The following is a 19,534-nucleotide window of genomic DNA, read 5'->3' as shown; positions in this document are numbered from 1 at the left end:
AATGAGATAGTTACAATAAGTCTTCAAAGTGCACGGGTGGGGGAAAAATACCCAATAATACACTTGCATAGCTCTGTGTTGTGCTTAAGATTTAAAAATTAACAGATCACATTGTCCAATCAGAAAGGACCATAAATGGCTTCTGAAAAACAGATAGTGAAGAAATCAAACTGTAGCATAAAGAAACTTTGCTTCAACTGAACAAGGAAGAACACATGCAGCTGGTTCACCGATTTGCCTTGTACATCTCCATCTAAACATCGCTGTGATTTCCATGGAATAGATGACAGATAAGAAGAGCAGTGCTTTCCCATAAAGGTGGTTTGTTATCAGCATGGAGTAGCTTCAAGTAAACCTCTGAACAAAGGCAGCAGTAACTTACATCCGGAGGCTGAGCTAATGCTCTGCTCCTACAGCTGAAGTGCCGGCTTTGTCTTCCAGCAGCTTATTTTCTCCTAACATTTGAGCTGTCAGCTCCCTTTCAGCTGAGAAGCTAGTAGTCTTCCACTACAAGATAGGACAGGGACCCAACAGCTATTGTTCATCTCATCCACGGTGCACGTTGCATGTTGCATGTTTTATGAATGCTACCCAAACACCACAACAGCAATTTATTTTCAGTCTCACCAAAAATCAGTACAAGGTCTGACAACTTAAAGGAAAAAAAAAAAAACCAGTATAAAATACTTTTGCTTTGAGATGTTTGAGACTGCATCCATATTTTTTAATTAATAAAGGCACTATAAAATAACATGAGCAAAGTGAATATTCAGTATCTAAAGAAAAGATAAGCTAGATCTTAGAAACATTCTCATATTACAGAGTTATCTATAAGACCCCCACCCCAAGACACACATGAATTTAAGATGGAAACCTTTGGAGGGAACACCATCCTCTATCTTCACCATAAGTCATGCATCTAAATTGATTTTAGAATCTAGATTAAAAAGCTTCTGTAAAGTAAGACTGGGAAAATATGGAAAGTTTTCTGAGAATGCAAAAAAGTTATTTTAATGTTAAATGATCCACTTTTACACTGTGTTCAGAAGTTAGTTTCAACTACTTAGAGTACACAGTAAATAAAACTTGCTTGGGTACAGGACACATCTTCCCTCCTCCCAGGTGTGGGAAACTTGGCGTATATTAAATTGTTAATTAGTTTCCAGAAACACTTTTTCCAATTAAAAAAATCATTTAATACTTATTCATCAGGGCATGAAATACTTTCAACAAGCATTTGAATTAGCGAGCTAAAAAAGAAGTGATCCCAATGCACACAGCACCACCTTCCAAACCAGCAGGGGCCAGCACACCATGCAAAAAGCACCTCCTAAAACGGGGCATCATGCATGAACTCCACTCATTTCCATGAGCATCACTTCCTTCAGGCTCTGAGGCACTAAAGCTGATCACTAGTCCAAACCTGAACTGAAAGGATTTGAGACAGTCAAACCAAAAGATGCATTTCAGCACCATGTTTCACTGCCCTGTGACAGCTTGTCACTCCCCTTAGAAAGCTCAACATGCAGTCTGGTTCACTGTTTTCCCAAACAATATAACTGGCATTCAAGAATTTATGTACTTACTGTTACTGACTTCAGAGAAAAAGATATTAATCCCCTTCAAAATAAAGATGGTGCTGCTCTTGCCCTCAGTAACTCACATTCAGTCTCAGCCAGCATCTATCTCCTTGGTGAAGACATACTAACTAAAAAACATGTAACAAACTTAATGCAATTTCATTTTCCTCTTGTCAGTAATGTCACTTTTGTTATAAAACATGCAGCTTAGATTTAGAGCCTTACAGATGAAACATATGGATACCAAATATGAAGCCAGCAGTCCACATTCAACGAAGAAACAGATGGGTACCCATCTGCTAAAATGCCTGGTGAAATACCGCAGGTTACCCAGAGGTAACAGTGCAACATCAGCTGAGACTTGACTGTTTTAAGTTACTTATTTTTAAGCCACTCCTCAGAAGCATTACAAATATGACACCATTGACTTTAGTACATGAATACTAGGTATTACAACAGAACGTCTATGCAAGTTGCAATTATGCCCTAACCAAAGATACCATCTTCATTAGGGTACAGTAGGATCTGAAATACATTTTCAGCTTTTCAAGTTAAGTTTCATAATTTATGTGGCAGATGTGCAAGGCAAACTGCACAGAAAGAGATAAGCCAAGAAAAACATCCTGATGGCCACAAATGAATTACAACTTGTGGGAGGAAGGAACTATAAAGCTATTTCCTGTGCCTTACAACTTCTAATCACAAAAGACTACCAAGTAAACAAGATAACCCAAAATCCACCACACACACACACACTTTTAAAAAGAACAGTGACTTTAAGAATTGAAGCCTGTTACTCAGAGGATCTCCCACTCAAATAAACCACAACTGCATGCTGCAAAGCCTTCCCTTTCCATATTTCCTTCCTCTCAAAAAGTTACCCAATTGCAGCTTGCTATATTCTTAATGTTTCTGTAATTGCTATGCTACAGCTGAAGTAGTTTTTACAGATGTTGGGAACACGAGGCAACTAATTACACAGTAGTTTTAAAGCATATTTATGTAAGGAATGAACACTTTAACCCCAAAGTTGATTTAAGACTCATTTCATCTCTCCTATTGCAGACTCCCTGCAGCATGGAAGTGTTGATACTTTTGTATTCTTATATAAAGCCATTCCTGGTGGTTTACACCAACAGATACATGGTTGCTTCAAATATCTTTTTGTCAACAACTGCAGTGTAGCAATATAGGATGGTTAAAAGACTTTTCAAACTCGCTGGATTTTGACAAGTTAACACTATTGACTGTGGGTTTGTACCACCTCTATAAAAACTATTTATTCATTTAAAGTTCAGGCCCATTTCTTTATAGGGTGTTTTGGTTTCAAACATCCCTTTTAATTCTTCACTTCGCACCCTCTGAATGATCAGATGATCTTCATTTCAAATATACATTTCTGCAGTTCCATTTTTAATGGCTTAGTAAGTGCTGTAATTTTGCTTGCTACACTTCATTCAACCTTGTTTAAAAGGTGACTCATCAAAATAAAAGTCGTAAGTAGAATGAATCAAAATACTTCATTTTAACTTACACTGTAAAAATACCACAGCAGTATTTTCACTGGTTTTCAGTATTAGTTTTTAGGTTAATTTTATAAGTTCAAATTTTAGTTGCAATTAGAGTACAATTACACCTCAACCATTCTTGTGACAAATCCAATTAATTTTAAGCATGAAAATCAATTTCACAAACAAGTAGGGGAAAAAAGTTGCCTTTGAGGCAATATTTGACAATTTAGTGGGATAGTTATATGCTAAAACAGCAACCCTGGTTGTGATCCAGACAGAAAGGCGGCACTGTTACTGCCCATTGAAAGTTTTCAGTCTCTTTGCACTCATGTGAGCATACATCTGGCAGATCAGATTGAAGTCATTGCTCCTATTCCTGTGGGTTTAATTGCTTTCAAAGCTCAACACACAAAGTTTAAACATAAGCAGACATACAGTGAAAAGAGAACTGGAATTACAAAACTTGGATAAACTTTTGTAACTGCAGAACTGAAGAGATTTCCATATGTACACTGTAGTCCTATGACAGCCCTCAGACTTTGCTACTCTGCTCCTTACACTTCAAATATTTTTCTTCTGTAACAAACAAGCTGAAGCAGTTAAAAAACAAACATTATTTGGAGTTAGCTACATTTCTTTAGAGAATTCAGTAAGATTGTTCTTCCCTCTTCAAGACTCAAAGGCCACTATTTATTTTCTGTTATGTACTGCATGTTTAATTTTTCAATTCTTGTGACCCAATCAGGTAACATGACTTACACTGAAAATAAATGTTTAACCAAGCAGGACAAAATGCAAGAGAAATTTAATTACAACTGCACTTTCTGGAGAGAGATTTATATATGAATGAAATACCAGCACAAAAAGTCAATCTCAGTAAGCACTGCTAGACAATTAGAACATAAACCTAAAATTTAAATACATCATTGTGGAAGAAAGAGACTGAAACACTCTTCACAATAGCTTATGTTCTCCTATCAACTGTGTTTCTTTGTACTTGGTTGCATTCATATAACTTCAGGAATAACTTTGCTTGAAAAGAGAAATCCTGTTTCAAGTGTTTGTAATGCTGCATAAGCCACCTTCTGAATAAGGTATCTACTTCCCTCTTTATATGCATGAAGTATTAAGATACCATATTTAAGGCCACGGCTCAAGTATTTTAAGTGTACAGAAACCTTCAACGGAGATTCACATGTACTCAGAAGCCACTCATTAAGCTTTCAGGGTTAGAGGACAATCTTTTAATGCTGAGAAGTACTCACAGGAAGAAAAAAAGCCTTATTTCTCTTTCAAAGAATAACAAAAGGGGTAAGAGTTTTCAGAGGACAAGAGATGTCATTTGATATGGGGCAAAAGTAGACTTCAAAGCTGTGTTAACTTCAACCCACTTGTGCACCTCAGACTTCCTATTTTTATTATTAGGAATTAATTTTTTAATGGCAAAAAAACCTTTCCTTACTTGAAGAATTGTTTCGAATACATCAACTGACAGTATTTTGTGTGGCCAGAAGAATGCACATGCAGTAATAAGGGATTTAATATTGACAAAACCCACATATCCCCAACAGTTATGGCTACGCCTTCACTGCAAGATGAGTACTATTAAAACATTGCCCTAATTCCAATTTTATTATGAATTAAGGATTACTCTAAACACATGGTAGCTGTTCCACTAGGGAGGGCTGATTAAAGTTTAAACAATGCAGGCGCTGAAGCTTTTAACACACAAACTGATCAGTCTATGCTGCTATATATTCACTTTGGCATTGTGATGTTCCAGGAACCCCCTGTACTTCACAGTATCAATCATCTTCTGTAATCAGTTTGAGAGGAATAAATCAGAGTGCAGAAACTCTTCTAAGCCAACATTAAGCACCTGTTTTACAAGCTCTTCTCTAAGGAGATCCACAGGAAAGGTACAGGTCATGTTACCAGCCCTGCCTGCAGTCCTGCTCTGAAAGCAGTACCCTTGTTCCCTGCAGCCTGTCCAACGACTCTAATCCTTTAGCTTCTCTCCCTGTCCCTTCAGGGTCAAAGCAACCAGAATGAGACAACGGCACCTCAGCTGCACATAAACTGTGTGTGTCAAACAACTTTTACAACACAATTTGCATTCTAGACTAAACAGTCTAGCTTTGACATGCTTGCAGATTCTTTCTGCCTTTCAAACACAGAGTTATGACTTTGTATGGTTTCACATTTAACTTGTGATGGAGCAAAATACTGAAGTCATATTACCTAAGGAAGCGTGAGACGTGTATTTCATCAACAACAGAAGAAGTATGATCTGGGTAGCAGATATACTAAATAACAAGAAAACTCTCAACTGCCATTAATGCCTTGTGTCCTGGAAAATGCCTTAAGACTGAAGCAGAAGGTGCACTGCATTTTTCAAAGGAGGAGAAAGGAGGAGGAAGCAACAGTTTACATAAAGTTATCAAATGTCAGGCTCATAACCAGTTGTTCTCCATTTATTCAAATGTCTTTCAGTGGAATGGCTAGGCAGGAGGTATTCAATAGATGAGAGAGACACTTGAGACTACTGTGTTCAACTTTGTTTTTCTCAAGTGAAGTACATTATCAACTACCGATCTTATTTCTAAACACATAGTAATTAATTTTATAGTTGTTATTGTCTGCAAAACTCCCAAACTCAACATCAGATTCCAGACCTTTTATTTCCTGAAAATAATTACAATAAAATCAGAATATGAATATTGATTTCACTATGGAGAAGCTGATCAGTTTCTATTCTCAAAATTGACTCACAGTCTGCTTGCTTATTATTTGAAGCTGAGAGCAAGAAATAGTCCACTAATTACTCTATGCAGTGCTACAGTATCTGCTACACTCAACAGCTCTAATGCATCTGCAGTGCTTCCTTTCATATCCAATCCAGCAAAGACTGTCAGACCATCAGAGAAAGACACTGTCTTTAATGCTACATGGAATATGCCTGGATGCAAGAACCTTTTTTTCTTAACTTCACTACACACAGACATAAGAGAAACACAAACAAGACCTTTACATTTGTGTTTCACTGTCTCTGAAAGCATCTCCTTTTACCTTGGAAGAAAGTTAGTAAAAAATTAAGCTGTTCACTGCACCTTGCCATGCTACTAAGAAATACAACACCTTATAAATTCAAGTGCAATCAAGAGTTTGCAGTCTCATAGTGAGTCCTTTGTTGTTCTCTAATGTAAGCAGAGCTGTGTAAGTGGACACCTATTCAGTATTGTAATCTCTGATGGTGTCAAAAGATGCCTGTATGATGTAAAAAAGCAAAAGTGAGCCTGCACTGATAATTCAGCAGAATAAGCTGAAAGCATCCAATAGTTTACAGCTAGAGGCAAAGAATTCAAGTGGATTCCCTGCTGTTCCTTCAGCATCTAGTGGCCCAACAGTGCTTTCTGACTTCTTGCTTCCAATGTGTTTTGAACTATCTTGTATGCCTTCATTAACTTGTTCATTTGCTTCTTTTTTGTTTTTTACCTAAGAATGACAGTAGCCCTAAACTCTGCACTTCCTTTAAATGGATGTTACAATTGGGTTTGCTTTATTTCCTTAAGCCTTCTCTTCACCAACAATCTTTTTCATCATCATCTGTGACGTGATAATAGTTTTGTTATGAAGCACCAATACAGCATTTTCAATATTTCCACATCACCTGCAAGGATTCCATTCTTCAGTATGCCCTTAGAAGATTTTCTTTTAAAAAATCCCAAAGTCACTAATTTTTAGGTAACCAACACCCCATTTTTTTCCTCTTGGTTTCTGTAGCCTACAAAAAATCCCTTGAGTCAAAGTGCTTTACATTTAGTATTAGAGCAGTTCTGGAAGAAATCCCCTGAATGAGAATCAATGAATGGGGCTCAGGATGAAGCCAAGGTTCACCACTTCTCTTTTTCACCAGCTCTTTGGTGAGCCAAGCCCTGATCATCTAGACGTGTACTGTTCTCAGTACAAGATGCTGATGCAATGTGTATCTAACCTACATAGGATACATGAAGTCATCAATTGCTATCACATTTCCTGCCCACATTGCCCGTCATCCACGTGCGGTGGGAGGACATCAAGCAATGTAGCCTCCTCCTGCTCTTGCTGTGCCCTCAAGCCTTTAGTACTGAACTTTCAGCTCTTTGGAACCATCTGGTTGACACAGCTTGCTTGTTACTTCAGTTTGGAAAACTTTTCTTCAGCATATTGCTAATTCCATGCCTGTGTTATTTTGTGCTTAGTTTGTAACCGTGTTCTGCTAACCACAGAATTTTAACGTGGGATATTGACAGAGTAGATTTATCCAGCATTTTCTGAACAAGTAATATACCACATTCCACCTTTACTCTGCAGCCTCATGAAATCCTGCCCTGTATCAAGACAGATACCCTTTATACCACCTTGTACAATGGACAGGACCTACATCTACTTTTATCACCGTTTACCAATTCTTTTAGGACTATTTCTTTTAGTCTTGTTTGCCATAAACACATACTTGATTTCAGGTGTCTCTTTAGAAAGACAAAATTTAAGTTGCTCACTAAACCATGCCAGAATAAATGCTACAAGGGAAAAGAAAAGCACAAAAGGAAAGCAAACATCACTGTTCCCGGAACACATTAAGGTAAAAGAATACTTACACAGAATTTAAATCTATTCAAATGTTGCTTCCAGAAATGACATAGTTATTTCCATATCAACTTATTATACTGCAGGTACTAAATTAACCAAAAGAACTGTTTAAAAAAAAAAAACCAACTGATCTTCTCCTACTTCAGACTGTTCATCTTTCAATAAACCTGAATTGCTGTTTCTTCCCCGCTCCAAGTGTATCTAAGAATAAAAAGCAGTCATCATAATCCTAAATAGACTAAATTAGCTTAATACCCATTTTCTTTTGTCATTCAATTTTCCACTAAGGCAGGTCACAACCTAGAAATTCTTCTACCACCGTATTAAACATTTCGACAAAGTAACTTTGCCTAACAGTTAATGGCAGTGTCTTTTCACAGCTATTCACAGCAGAGTACCCAAAACCAGGTCCAAGCAGTAAGAACTTATCATTCAAAGTATTACAGTATCAATGACATTAGCATTCATTATTTCATGAACATTTTCAGACTAGGATCTCAGAACTAAAACCACACCAGTTCACAAACATGCGTTTTTACTCAAAGCAAAGCTCTTTTGTGGAATGAGTCTGGCAAATTACATACAAATTAACTTTCAAAATGCCAAGCCATGTTTATTTGTGAAGGATAATGATGTTTCCTCTCCTTTCATAGGTATCATTTGTTAAACTGGTTCCTCCAGGAGATCAAGTAACTCTCAGGTCCTATAAAGGTAACAAGAGCCGTTTCATTTGCCTTGGAGCCCCATTTTCTAGTTCCTGTCCACAGCTAGAAGACAATTTCAAATTACACTGTCTATTTACAACAAACGAATTTCACTGTGATTCAGCACAGGAGCTATTTCTTTATTTACTCACCAATGGTAACATTAATGGATTTTTATGATCTGGTGTCTGCAGCTACAGAAGTAAATTACAGTTACCATGTAACTAACAAAAACCTGACACTGGAAGTTTAAAGGCTGAGACACTCCACTTTCCAATTAGAAGTCTGTAAGTGCTATTTTCAAGCTGTCTCAAGAAATGAAATCATCTGTTCAGTAGCAAGGAGAGATAAACCACTGCAACAGAAGTTAACTCACTTAGACAATAAACACCTTTGAATAGCAGGTGCTTTTCCATCTCCCTGCATAAGCAAATGGAGGAATAGTTAAAATATATTTTAAAAATCAACAAAACAAGGAATAATTAAAAGTGACAGCAATTATTAATGTATCAGCTCTATCTGCAGATATACCAAGAATATAATTTATTTTTCAGGAGATGCATCCACCCATTGCAACTCCAATCAAATTATCTAAGGTTATCAAAAGCCTTTTTCTTCTCTTGACATTCAAAATGGGATTTGGAGAAACCTTCAGCTAAGCAATCTCATGGAACACAAAAAGCACATCTCCCAGGAATCACCTTGGGACGTATTTGTTTACAAAGTATAAAGTTATGTCTTGAGAGGAAACACTGAACAGTTTATAATGTACGTTAGGATGCTTCTAAACAGCTTGACAGGATGGAGAGAGCAACCAACAAGAAAAACATTTACTGTTATGACTCAGAATGGAGTAGAGAAAAAACTAATCCCTAACTCCCAATAGGTCTCATTACTATTATAACAGATTAAAAAAAAGGCAGGTCAGTCTCATTAAGCAAGTTGAATATACACCCATATTTCTAATTGTATCCCAAATGAACCAGTTAATATCTATTAAGCATGCAGTCAATGTATAATGGGTTAGGATGGGACACTATTCAGATGAGGGAAAGGAAGACTACAGCAGCTGTGAGGTAGTTTCTTAAAACACTTCTGCAGCTAACAAACCGCTAACAGCAGAGTTTCAGATAATAGCCACATAAAATTGTATTATATAAGAAGACTCCCAGTCTGTCTTCCCACTCCTACCCCTAACAACACAAGTGCTAGCACAGCACACAGCCAAATCAGTGATGAACCCTAAAAGCTCGGAGACTTTTTAAAGCATAAAGAAGATAAAACCAGTGAGTAGACATGTATAAAAGCACAACATTCTCTCTTAGTGGAAGAACGACCTTAGAGCTCCTCAACCTACTTGTGAAATCACATGCTAAGGCTGTACTTTAAACACTGCAGCTGTACCTTGCCCTCCTTTACTCCCAGTCACTTATTCTTGCCCAAATACCCACTCCTTCCTCAATGCCAGTACAAATATTTGTGTGACTATGGAGTTAACTATACTAGGCAACTGATTCAGTGAAGAATTACACTGGCAAAAACAAATGGTTAGTCTAAGAAAGAGATTCTCTCATCAAGCAGAAACACTAGTGCCAGCAAAAGGGAGAGAGAAGCGTGCAGGCTGTGGCAGACGGAAGGCTGTGAAACCTCTTTTACCATCAGCCTACGCTTACACTGACTGTGAAACTACAACATCAGATTTCATGGCTTAGGCTGTGTTTTCATGGTTTTGATCATGCTACTGGTATTTGAGACTTCACAGCAACTGTGTGGGGAGATTTGGTCTTGTGTTCCCATGCCCTCCACTTACACTGGCTTTAATAGTCCATCTCCCCTTCCCTCCCATATCAACCTTGCTTCCTCTGATGTGCAACACAAACACCTAGGCAGAGCTGTACAGCACACAAGTCTAGTATCTTGCCTAACTTAAAACCAAGAAACCTACAAATTCCTTTTGTGAGAGAGTCATGAAGAGAGAAAGCTTCCAATGAGATCTGTTCCCCTATCTGGTTCACCACACAGAAAACCAAACCACCATACTTAACACAGCACATGACAGAAGATAAATAAGTAATGAATACTTTTTTGAATGCTGTTATTGAAAAAAAATACTCAAGAGAATCACAATCTAGAGAGCTTTCTGGAAAGAAGTGAACTACCATCTTGTAACAATTTCATATGGTCTTAACTGAAGAGACATTTGTACCTTAAAAATAAAGTGCACTCCTGTTAGAATCAGATCTTACTTTCCAGAAAGGCAAAAGAGGATAGTTTTGTCATGAAACAGTTACGCTTTCCTGCACAATTGCTCTTTCGGAGGAGACTACCAATCACCCTCAAAAAACAGTTTTACCTACACTATACCTGTTTATTACAAATGGAACAGGTAATAAGCTGAACACACTAAGCTGAAAAACAACAACAGCTGTGAAGCTTTGTCTGTAACTGGACCCATATTTGTCCTATGTCACTAAGATCCAGCACACTATAAGGAGCTGGAAAAAGACAATCACAAAAATGAATACTTTGTTCAGTTGGTACATTTGTTACTAATTTGTTTTGTTTGTTTCATTTTCTTGCCCTGTATTAGTTTTGCCCTACAAATAAAAAAAAAGGGTAAACATTAAAAGTCTGTAAACCAGTCAACTTTAAACAGAAATTTATGCTACTGTACACCTGTTTCAGTTAAAAAATCCAAACAATTACAAGTAGCAGCTGTCCTACTTCTTCCAAAACCAAGGCATTTCAGTTTCCAGTGTCTTGTTTTCAAGCACTGCCTTAATGTGAGTTCGGGACAGGTCACATACTTCATCTTTGAGATGAGTTTCCCACTTTCAAATAGGACTTTCTGTATGATGACTTGTGGACAAGCTCTATCCCAAACTTAACAATAAACCAACGAGAGAAATTCCAAAAGTTCCACAATGAAACACAATTTTTAATAACACCATATTTCCGTGTTTTAAACCTCCCATTCTATGAGACAACACTTTCTACAAGGTCTTGTCTTTCCATTTTTACAAAAGCTTGTAAGCTTCATACAACTACAGAGAGTAAGCTTGAAATGAATGGAGGCAGATGAGAGAAACAAGAATCAGATTAGAATTTCAAGATTGCATTTCAGGATTATTGCAGTGCATACAGTTGGACTTTGAGGCAAGCCTGAGGACAGAAAGCAGTAGTATGTTCACATTTGCACAATGCTTTGGAATTAATTATACCTTATATATGAAAGAATTATGCAAATCAGCTAATATTTCATAATTGACTAGCCGGCAACACAACCAAGAAGAATTAACATAGAACTGAGTTAAGCATCTTGATCCCTTTGACCACAGTTGCACGCAGTGATGTAGGTAAGGCTCTTATCTTAGAACAGCTTCATTTATTTCCCAAGCAGGAGCCCAGTTTTGTGTCAGGCAAGGCAATGCAAAGCTAAGCTTTAAAACTACTTAGTATGTAGAAGCTGTCATTCATGAACACATCATTTAGATTTCCTGAAAAAAAACAAGGCCAACACCTTGTCTAGCCTTATGCAACATAATACAAACTATTGTTACCTTCTACAGGGTGTAAAAGGATAATAACGCATTTGAAAGAGCACTAACAAAAGCACCAGTGTGTTGATGAAACCTGTGTTTGGTGACAACTACATTATGCCCTTAGTATATACGTCAGCTTGCAATATTTGCCTACCTTGGATTGCTTCACCAGTTAAATATTCAAACAGGAGACTGACATAGCTTTGTACATGAGATAACAGAATAATACCTTCAAAAATTACTATCAGCAATATGACGCTACGTGGCCCAAAGAATGGAAGCATTCTTATTTCTTGAAAAAGCTTTTCAAAACTTGCTAGTTTTAATACAGAAGGTTAAAAGTCCTAAGAAATAAATGCTTTGACAAGTGGCAGCAGGCACAATCACACACACCTGCAGAACCAAATGATACATTCAAATAGTGTTTCTTTGCGCTCCCAAGACTATTTCTTCTCTATCACCCTCTAGTAACCAGGCAGAGGACAAGACCTTATAGGGCTGGAGACAATAATCGTCACCTTGCCTGTAATAATGATAGAAAATGCTGTTCTTAAAGCAGTTAGCAGCAGGACGTCTCTTAAGCAGCAATAAAAAGATAACTCATGCAGGGAGGGTTAACTGTCCTTACATAAAACAATGGAAGTGTTCACTGTTCTGAAGATCATGCTTATGCAAAGTAAAATAAATCTTAAATATAAAGAAAACTAAATGATCCTGGAGCTGGAGAAAGGGAGTTTACAGGAAGGTCAGATAGCAATGGACTAGTGTTAAGACTGTTCTTTAAGCTGTTTCTGGATTTATCATATGATGGATCATTTACCATAATTTCTGCTATTATTAAATCGGCAAACATCACTTCATTACAGAAAAGCTCAATATTCTGGGTGGAGAAATCCATGAGCCATAAGAAAAATGTCTGTAAACAAGAACAATCACAAAAGAAAGCATTTAGGCAAAACTCCAAGCTCAGCATACACAGGATTCTGCTTATATGTTGGTCAAGTATGAGCATATTGCAGGCAATAAGCAACTGGAAGCTAGCTGTAAGCCATGTAATTGTAGGGTAAGTTACTAGTGTGTATTTACCATATAAATAAGTATAATGGAGACACAGCATGAACTAGTAGACAATAATAGGAGATTGAAGTCAGTAAATCCACAGTTTTAACTGGTATCAACTCGCTTGACGCGGTTTTCTTTTTAGCCTTCCTCGCTCGTGAAGTGGAGGTAGTCCTGAAACCTCTACTCAGATGAAATGCAAGCTCTAATTTACATGTTATGCTTTAGGCTACAACAGCTAGCAATTGCAGTGACAACTGAAGTGGTAATTCACCCTATTTTACCAATAATTTCCCCTTCTCTTTACAGCCTGTACAATTAGAAGTGCTACAGAAAACATGCTGTTTATTAACTAAAAGAACTTCTCCCCTGCGTAATTGTACTGGATGATGGCAGCAGCTCCTCTAATCCTGCCTTTTCCACTAACACTAAAAATTCTTCCTCCTTGTATAGATGTAACATCAAAACAATAATGAACGACACTAGTGGCTAACTACAAACAAATCCTCAAGTGCCATAAATGCTTCCAGCACTAAATATCGGTACAAGCATTAGAATCAGTGCTAAAGAAGCTCTAAAGGAGACTATTTGCTCTCCATTTAAAAATAGCTTAAAAATATTATAGACTTGGGCAAATCACCAAGCTTCCCAAATGTACGAAAACAGCTCTGTAACACTTCAACTGCCTCTCTACAACATGAGGGAGTGCAAATACATTCCTGCTAGGTCACTAGAAAGGTGTGTCTAAGAGCAGCACTAGCAAAGCTGTTAGGACTCAACTAGGTGGACAAAACCGAACTGGAAGGGGCATGGAAAAAAAAAAATAGCTGCTGTCACACTCTGAATGCTGGCAAGAAAATTGCAATCTTTCTCTTCTTTTAGTTATACATCCAAGCAGCTCGAAAAATTCAGCCACAACTATCTTACCCACCTTACCTAATTCAAATAAACATCTGGATCACACCATCCTTACCACATACAGATCTGTCACCCTCACCAAATTTTCAATTAGACTGTTTTTCACCCTTTGATATGTGGAAGGGGCTTAAAATGAGCTATCCCACTTACAGGTCATGCATGCAAAAGATCACTGGAGGCAAGAATGGCAATGAAATTTGAAACACAGTGGCTCTAAAGTCTCATCACACTGTGCCACAGGCAGCAACCTCATTTTAACTGGTCTAAAGGTTTTCCATCCTGCTTACATGCATACATACATCACATACAGTAACATTTCAGGAAAGTAAGAATCTGCAGATTCTATCTGAAAAGGGAATTAAAACTAGAGAGGATGGCCTAGCTTTTGAACTTGGCCACAAGTCCAAATAAATACTTTTCTGCTTCTGCCAAGCTAAAAATAATTTCAGTGGGATTTCCTAATATTCCTTGCTTGTTTTGAAAAAGATACAAAGTTTTCTTTGCACAACTCCCCTGTCACGTGGAACACAAAGTACAACAATGTATATTTGTCTAAGAAGATTAAAATGAAGTTACAACATTGCATAATACTCTAGATTTCCACAACCAGAACTCCAGAACTACATCTTAGGGGCTACAACACATTTCAACAGCACTGTTCTTAGGCAGTGGGGAGATCCTCGGTTGGGGCCTTTGCTAGTTTGGCTATTGAAGTTCAGATGCACTTACATGAATAAAAATATGGTATTTCTCACACAAGATGTTTACAGAGTACTGCTCAGCCTGCAGACCCTTAGTCTCAAGCAGCTCAAAAGCAGTTCAAACGCAACCCTAATCCTCAAGTTTCATCATAACTATAGGACTGTTTCACAGGAGGCCTGAGGTAACCTGAACCCCCACTATGGCAGCCACAGAACATCCAGAACTACCAGCACCAGGTCATCCTGAGACAAAGCTGCAAAACCCATCATGCAGCACAGCAGTAGGATAGCTGGTGACCAGCATGCTTCCCACCTGTCAAATGTTCTTAGAGCTCACGCTCCCACCAGCTATCTAAAGCATGCAGTATGCACTTCTGGACTCTGTCACGTTAAGATGTCACTATGCAACTTGTTAGGTCAGAAAGATTGGTCACTTCTTGCATACAATGCTTAGACTACAGATTTCTGCTGCACATCTAAGTCTACGACAAAACAGAATCTAACAAAATGTCTACGACATTACTTCAGGAGTGACTCAGAACTACCACCTGACTCCCTAACTTTACACCAAACACTATCCTGGACATTAGCCATCAGAAAACTGCCATTTAAAAAGAGTTTACTTTATAGAGCAAACAAGTTGAGTACAGAGGGATGCATTTATTTTCCAATTCTTTTGTTTATTTTCCAATTCAATTTAGAACTACTGGGAAAAAGGAATTCATATAAAGTGAACATCTAGAAACAAGCTAAAAGCTGCCTTAATTTATTCACATAATAAAACAACATGAAATGGAATTTATTCAAGAAGAAAAAAGAAAAATGTAGATCTACACCTTCTAAACTACAAGCTAGCAAAAAAATAATAAATCTAGTAATTATATACATCTGAAGAACTCACACACATTGCAGTACCTGGAAAGCAACAGAGTGTGGAAGAAATTTGACATTTATTTAGAAACTGCAAGCATACACAAATCCTACTAGGTACAGACAGGCTTTATTAGTTATTTGGTTTAGGCTCCAACTTTATTCACAATGCTGTTACAAAAAACACACTGATATTCAATTGTAACTAATAAAGCCACTTAAAATATATGGAGGGGGAGTTATATTAGCAACTAAGAACAATGAGGTTAACAAAAGGGAGAACAAGACACGAAGTATCTTTTCAAATCTTAGAACAGTCTAAATCTAATATTCCAGCATGATCTTCCCAAACTTCATACATAATAGGACCAGCGTTCAGTACCAAAAATAACTGTCCTATGCACAAAAGAACGTAGATCCATAGTTCTGAGTTACTAGAAAATGCTACTATACAAATAGAGCTGATTCTAGTGCAAAGAGAACTGCAGAGCAAACTGACCCAATGAACTTGATTTCTTCAGTGTGATAAAAACTAAAGAAATACAAACACTTCATTACATACAATCTACTTTTTTTCTAATTTTAGGTTCTAAAACACTGAATCATTTTAATCAGTTACCAATTTTGACTTTTTTTTTTTTTTTTTGCTGTTAAAGTAGCTCACAGACTATTGAAGAAAATAATCAATAGCTTTGCTATATATACTCACTTACTAAACTTTCACACACAAAACAAACTCAAAATTGTTTAATGAAAGGCCTGACCTTCAGATATCTGACCTGACTAAGCTCTCAGCCACCTGAAGTCCAAATAAGGATAAAAAACCCCCACAGATGCATAAGTGGAAATGTTAAGATAAATATCAGCTGAATATGGAACCAAGATGCAGAGCAAGCAACCACTACATAAAGCTATCAAGGTTGGAAAATTTTAAGCCACATGCACATTTTCTAAAAGCCCATATGATCATATTCCTCTCTAAAGGGAAGAGTTTCTTGCTGAAGTTCAGTAGGTTCTTGCTACAGCACCAGCTGTTATTTATGAGGCATATAACTTAACCTCTTCTGCAGAGAATTTTCTAACTCATGGCCTTAAGACAGAAGACATTATGACAAATCTGCACCACACATAATGGGACTATTGATTGTGATGTCTCTAAATACTATTTACTCTGTGGGCACCATTTCTTCCTTGTTCCATTATGCTTTTATAAACACAGGATCTGCTTTATTAGGAAAATGTTATTCCCAGAAAAGGCAATTTATTCAAGCAAACATTTTTGTTATTATTTGAAAATGTCCACTCTTGCACCTGTTTTGGAAATAAAATGTCATTTTCACACCAAATTTTGATGAACTGTTTTGGCTTAGTAGCTTATGAAATACCCTTAAAAGTAAACATTTCAAGAATAGTGACAGTGTTCTAATGCTACAATGATCACCAATCCTACAGAAATAAAAGTACACCAGTAAAAGTTAAGGAAAACTTGCTTCCCCTGAAAATGTCCTTTTAAGTCCTGGAACATGGTTGTTCTGCTATATACTTCATTTGTCACATTACTGAAACTGCTTCAGCAAGGGATGAATTCGCCTGCAAGAGGCTGTAAAAAGGTAAACCATCTCCTCAAGAGAAGTCCTATTCACAGTGGGTTTAAAATGCCATTAGATTCTTATTTTAGAACAGTGTCTGTCTGTTACTCAGCACCATAAGCAAAATACTTGTTGATGATTAATAAGCTCCAATTTCCCTTCCATTTGGTGTCTTTAAGTTAATATGCAAAGCAGGGCAATTTAAGAACTTTTTGGAGAAATAAAATTATTTTGAAAACGGATCTTTCATTTTGGAAGGCCCACTCTGATTTTTAAGGCTGGATACAACTATTTGCTCACAATCTCATCTGGTATACACCATCTACAGACCTTCAGTTAGTTATTCCTCTAAGCAGTCCACAATTCACAGAAAAGTGGTCCATGTTTGTCCCTAAACAATTATTAAGAAGGCAAAACATCTTGTTTAAGCACTCCATCCTATCAAATTGTTCTCATGACAAAAATAAAGGAGTGGCTGAGAAACAAAAAATAACTTCACATCCTCAAGATGTAACACGGTGAACAAGATAACCAAGGCCATGTTTACAGTGGGAGGAGGTTCTAGTGAAGGAAATAAGGCTGTAAATATCTGAGCTACTTAAATGTTTAAGGGGTGGGACGGTACACTTCAATCTTTTACCACGCTCCACCTTTGAAAGGCCTAGGAGTGGCGAGTCAATGGCAATCGAAATAGGGACCTGTCCTTAGGGAGGTGAAAAACACTTAAGACAGTGTGGCAAGTTTGAAAGCACTCTAAAAATTCACTGCTGGACAGGTGGTTTTTCACTCCTCTCCTTCTTTGAGTGACTTGTCTGCTTCTTCTTCAGGGGCCTAGGGGCCATGACAGGAGCCAGTACAACAGAGACAGGTTTCAAGGGCTCATATGCCAAAATGGGCACACCCGTCCGAGGCCCTGACAGAGAAGGGACTACTCAAAGAAGAAAAGCAGGTCGCTAAGCGCTGGAAGGGCCCAGATAAGCTCAAGAGGGGCGGGAAAGCAGCTGGCCATAATGGAAAGGTCACAGACTACCTGGGAAGCAGCCCCTGCCTATTGGAGGAGCTAAAGCTATACCAGGAGGACGGGGCCACACCGGACAGTCACTAGGGAAGCAGGGACAGAGGCGTGGAAGAGAAGGGGATCAGCTGGGCACGAAGTGGGTGTGAGACAGCCACCTCAGCAGGGGGAGGGGCAGCGGCCATGTTGTGAGTGGGGCGGGGGGAAGCCAGGCCCGGTTGAGGGGCCACGACCGAGCCACCCCCAGCCCCCCGCAACGTCCGCCCGCGCCGCACCGTACTTACGCCTTGTCCACCAGCTCCCGCACTTTCCACATGTTCAGCATGGTGCCGACTGCCTGGAGACCTCCCCGGTCTCACTGCCCTCCACTGCCGGCCCCAGGAGGCCCCTCTTGCCGCGCTCCGGGCAGCCGCCGCCGAGCCAGGCCCGCTCCGGCTCGCCGCCGCCTCTGCCGAGCGAGGGACGCCGCCGCTGCCGGAAATGGAGGAGCCCGTGGCCGCGCGGCCTGGCGGGAGGTGTAGTCTGCCCGCCGGCGGCCCGGGAGGCCGAGCCGCCCAGCAACGCCTGCTGGGAGCGGAGCGCCGGCAGGCTGCGGGGCCTGCCGGGAGCGGCAATCTCCCTGTGGGAGCGCCGCGGCTGCTCACAGAGGCTGTTGGGAGTTGGAGTGCTGAGGCAGCGGAGGACGGGTGGATCAGCCCGCTGAGGCGGGGCTGGCTGGGCCTGGCCTGCTCGCATCGCGAGGGTGTTAGAGGCACCGTCACACAGCAGTGGAACCGAGACTTTGTGCCCTCCTCAACTGGGCTTACAGATACAGCCGAGCGCTGATGCATACTCAGACGGCTGCAGCATCTGGCCTGTAATGAACTTTGTGGCCCACATCTACACGAGGCACAGGGAAGAGAAAGGTCTGTGCAAATGGTTGGCTAAAGCACAAAACACAGGTGTAAACCTCATATCCGTATGAAATACAGTTTTATACCTGGCTTTTACAGCAAGGAACTCAAGCAACTTTGCATCTTTGTGACCACATGTTTGCTGATCGACAGCGTGTGGCCTGCAGTGAATTTTAGGTGGACTTTTCCAACTCCTCTTGCAGGCCAAGACCACTATTTCTGCAAGTTATGTCAGGTATGAAAGCAGATGAAAAGATGCAGCATATGCACAAATGTATCACAGTCCATCATTGCACAGCACTTGTCTCCACACCTTGAGAAAGACCACATCAATTGACAAAAAGCCAAGGAAGAATCACATAGATTAAAGCTGTCTCAGGGGAACATGAACTGTTGTAACATACTCGTCAGCAAGCATAGCAAGACCATCTACAGATATTGCCTATGCAAGATACTGAACAGGAATTGCAGCATAATGACTACAGCGAAGTTAGCGAAGCAATTGTCAGGCAGATTCATT

At 39.1% G+C, this 19,534-nt stretch overlaps 1 protein-coding gene across 1 annotated transcript in view; it reads right to left on the bottom strand.

Moving 5' to 3' along the window:
* The window catches only part of CLINT1 (clathrin interactor 1), a 47,880-nt gene extending 29,173 nt beyond the window's left edge, over positions 1 to 18,707 (bottom strand). The window contains exon 1 of the mRNA XM_064161960.1: positions 18,406 to 18,707. Coding sequence (XP_064018030.1) covers positions 18,406 to 18,446 — 41 coding nt within the window. The 5' untranslated portion in view covers positions 18,447 to 18,707. The remainder of the gene's footprint in view (positions 1 to 18,405) is intronic.
* Between the last annotated feature and the right edge of the window lie 827 nt (positions 18,708 to 19,534).

Source organism: Pogoniulus pusillus, chromosome 22 (assembly GCF_015220805.1).
Source record: "Pogoniulus pusillus isolate bPogPus1 chromosome 22, bPogPus1.pri, whole genome shotgun sequence".
In the NCBI taxonomy this organism is placed as follows: Eukaryota; Metazoa; Chordata; class Aves; order Piciformes; family Lybiidae; genus Pogoniulus; species Pogoniulus pusillus.
Note: the sequence above shows the minus strand (reverse complement) of the source record. Positions and strands in the feature narration are given on the sequence as shown.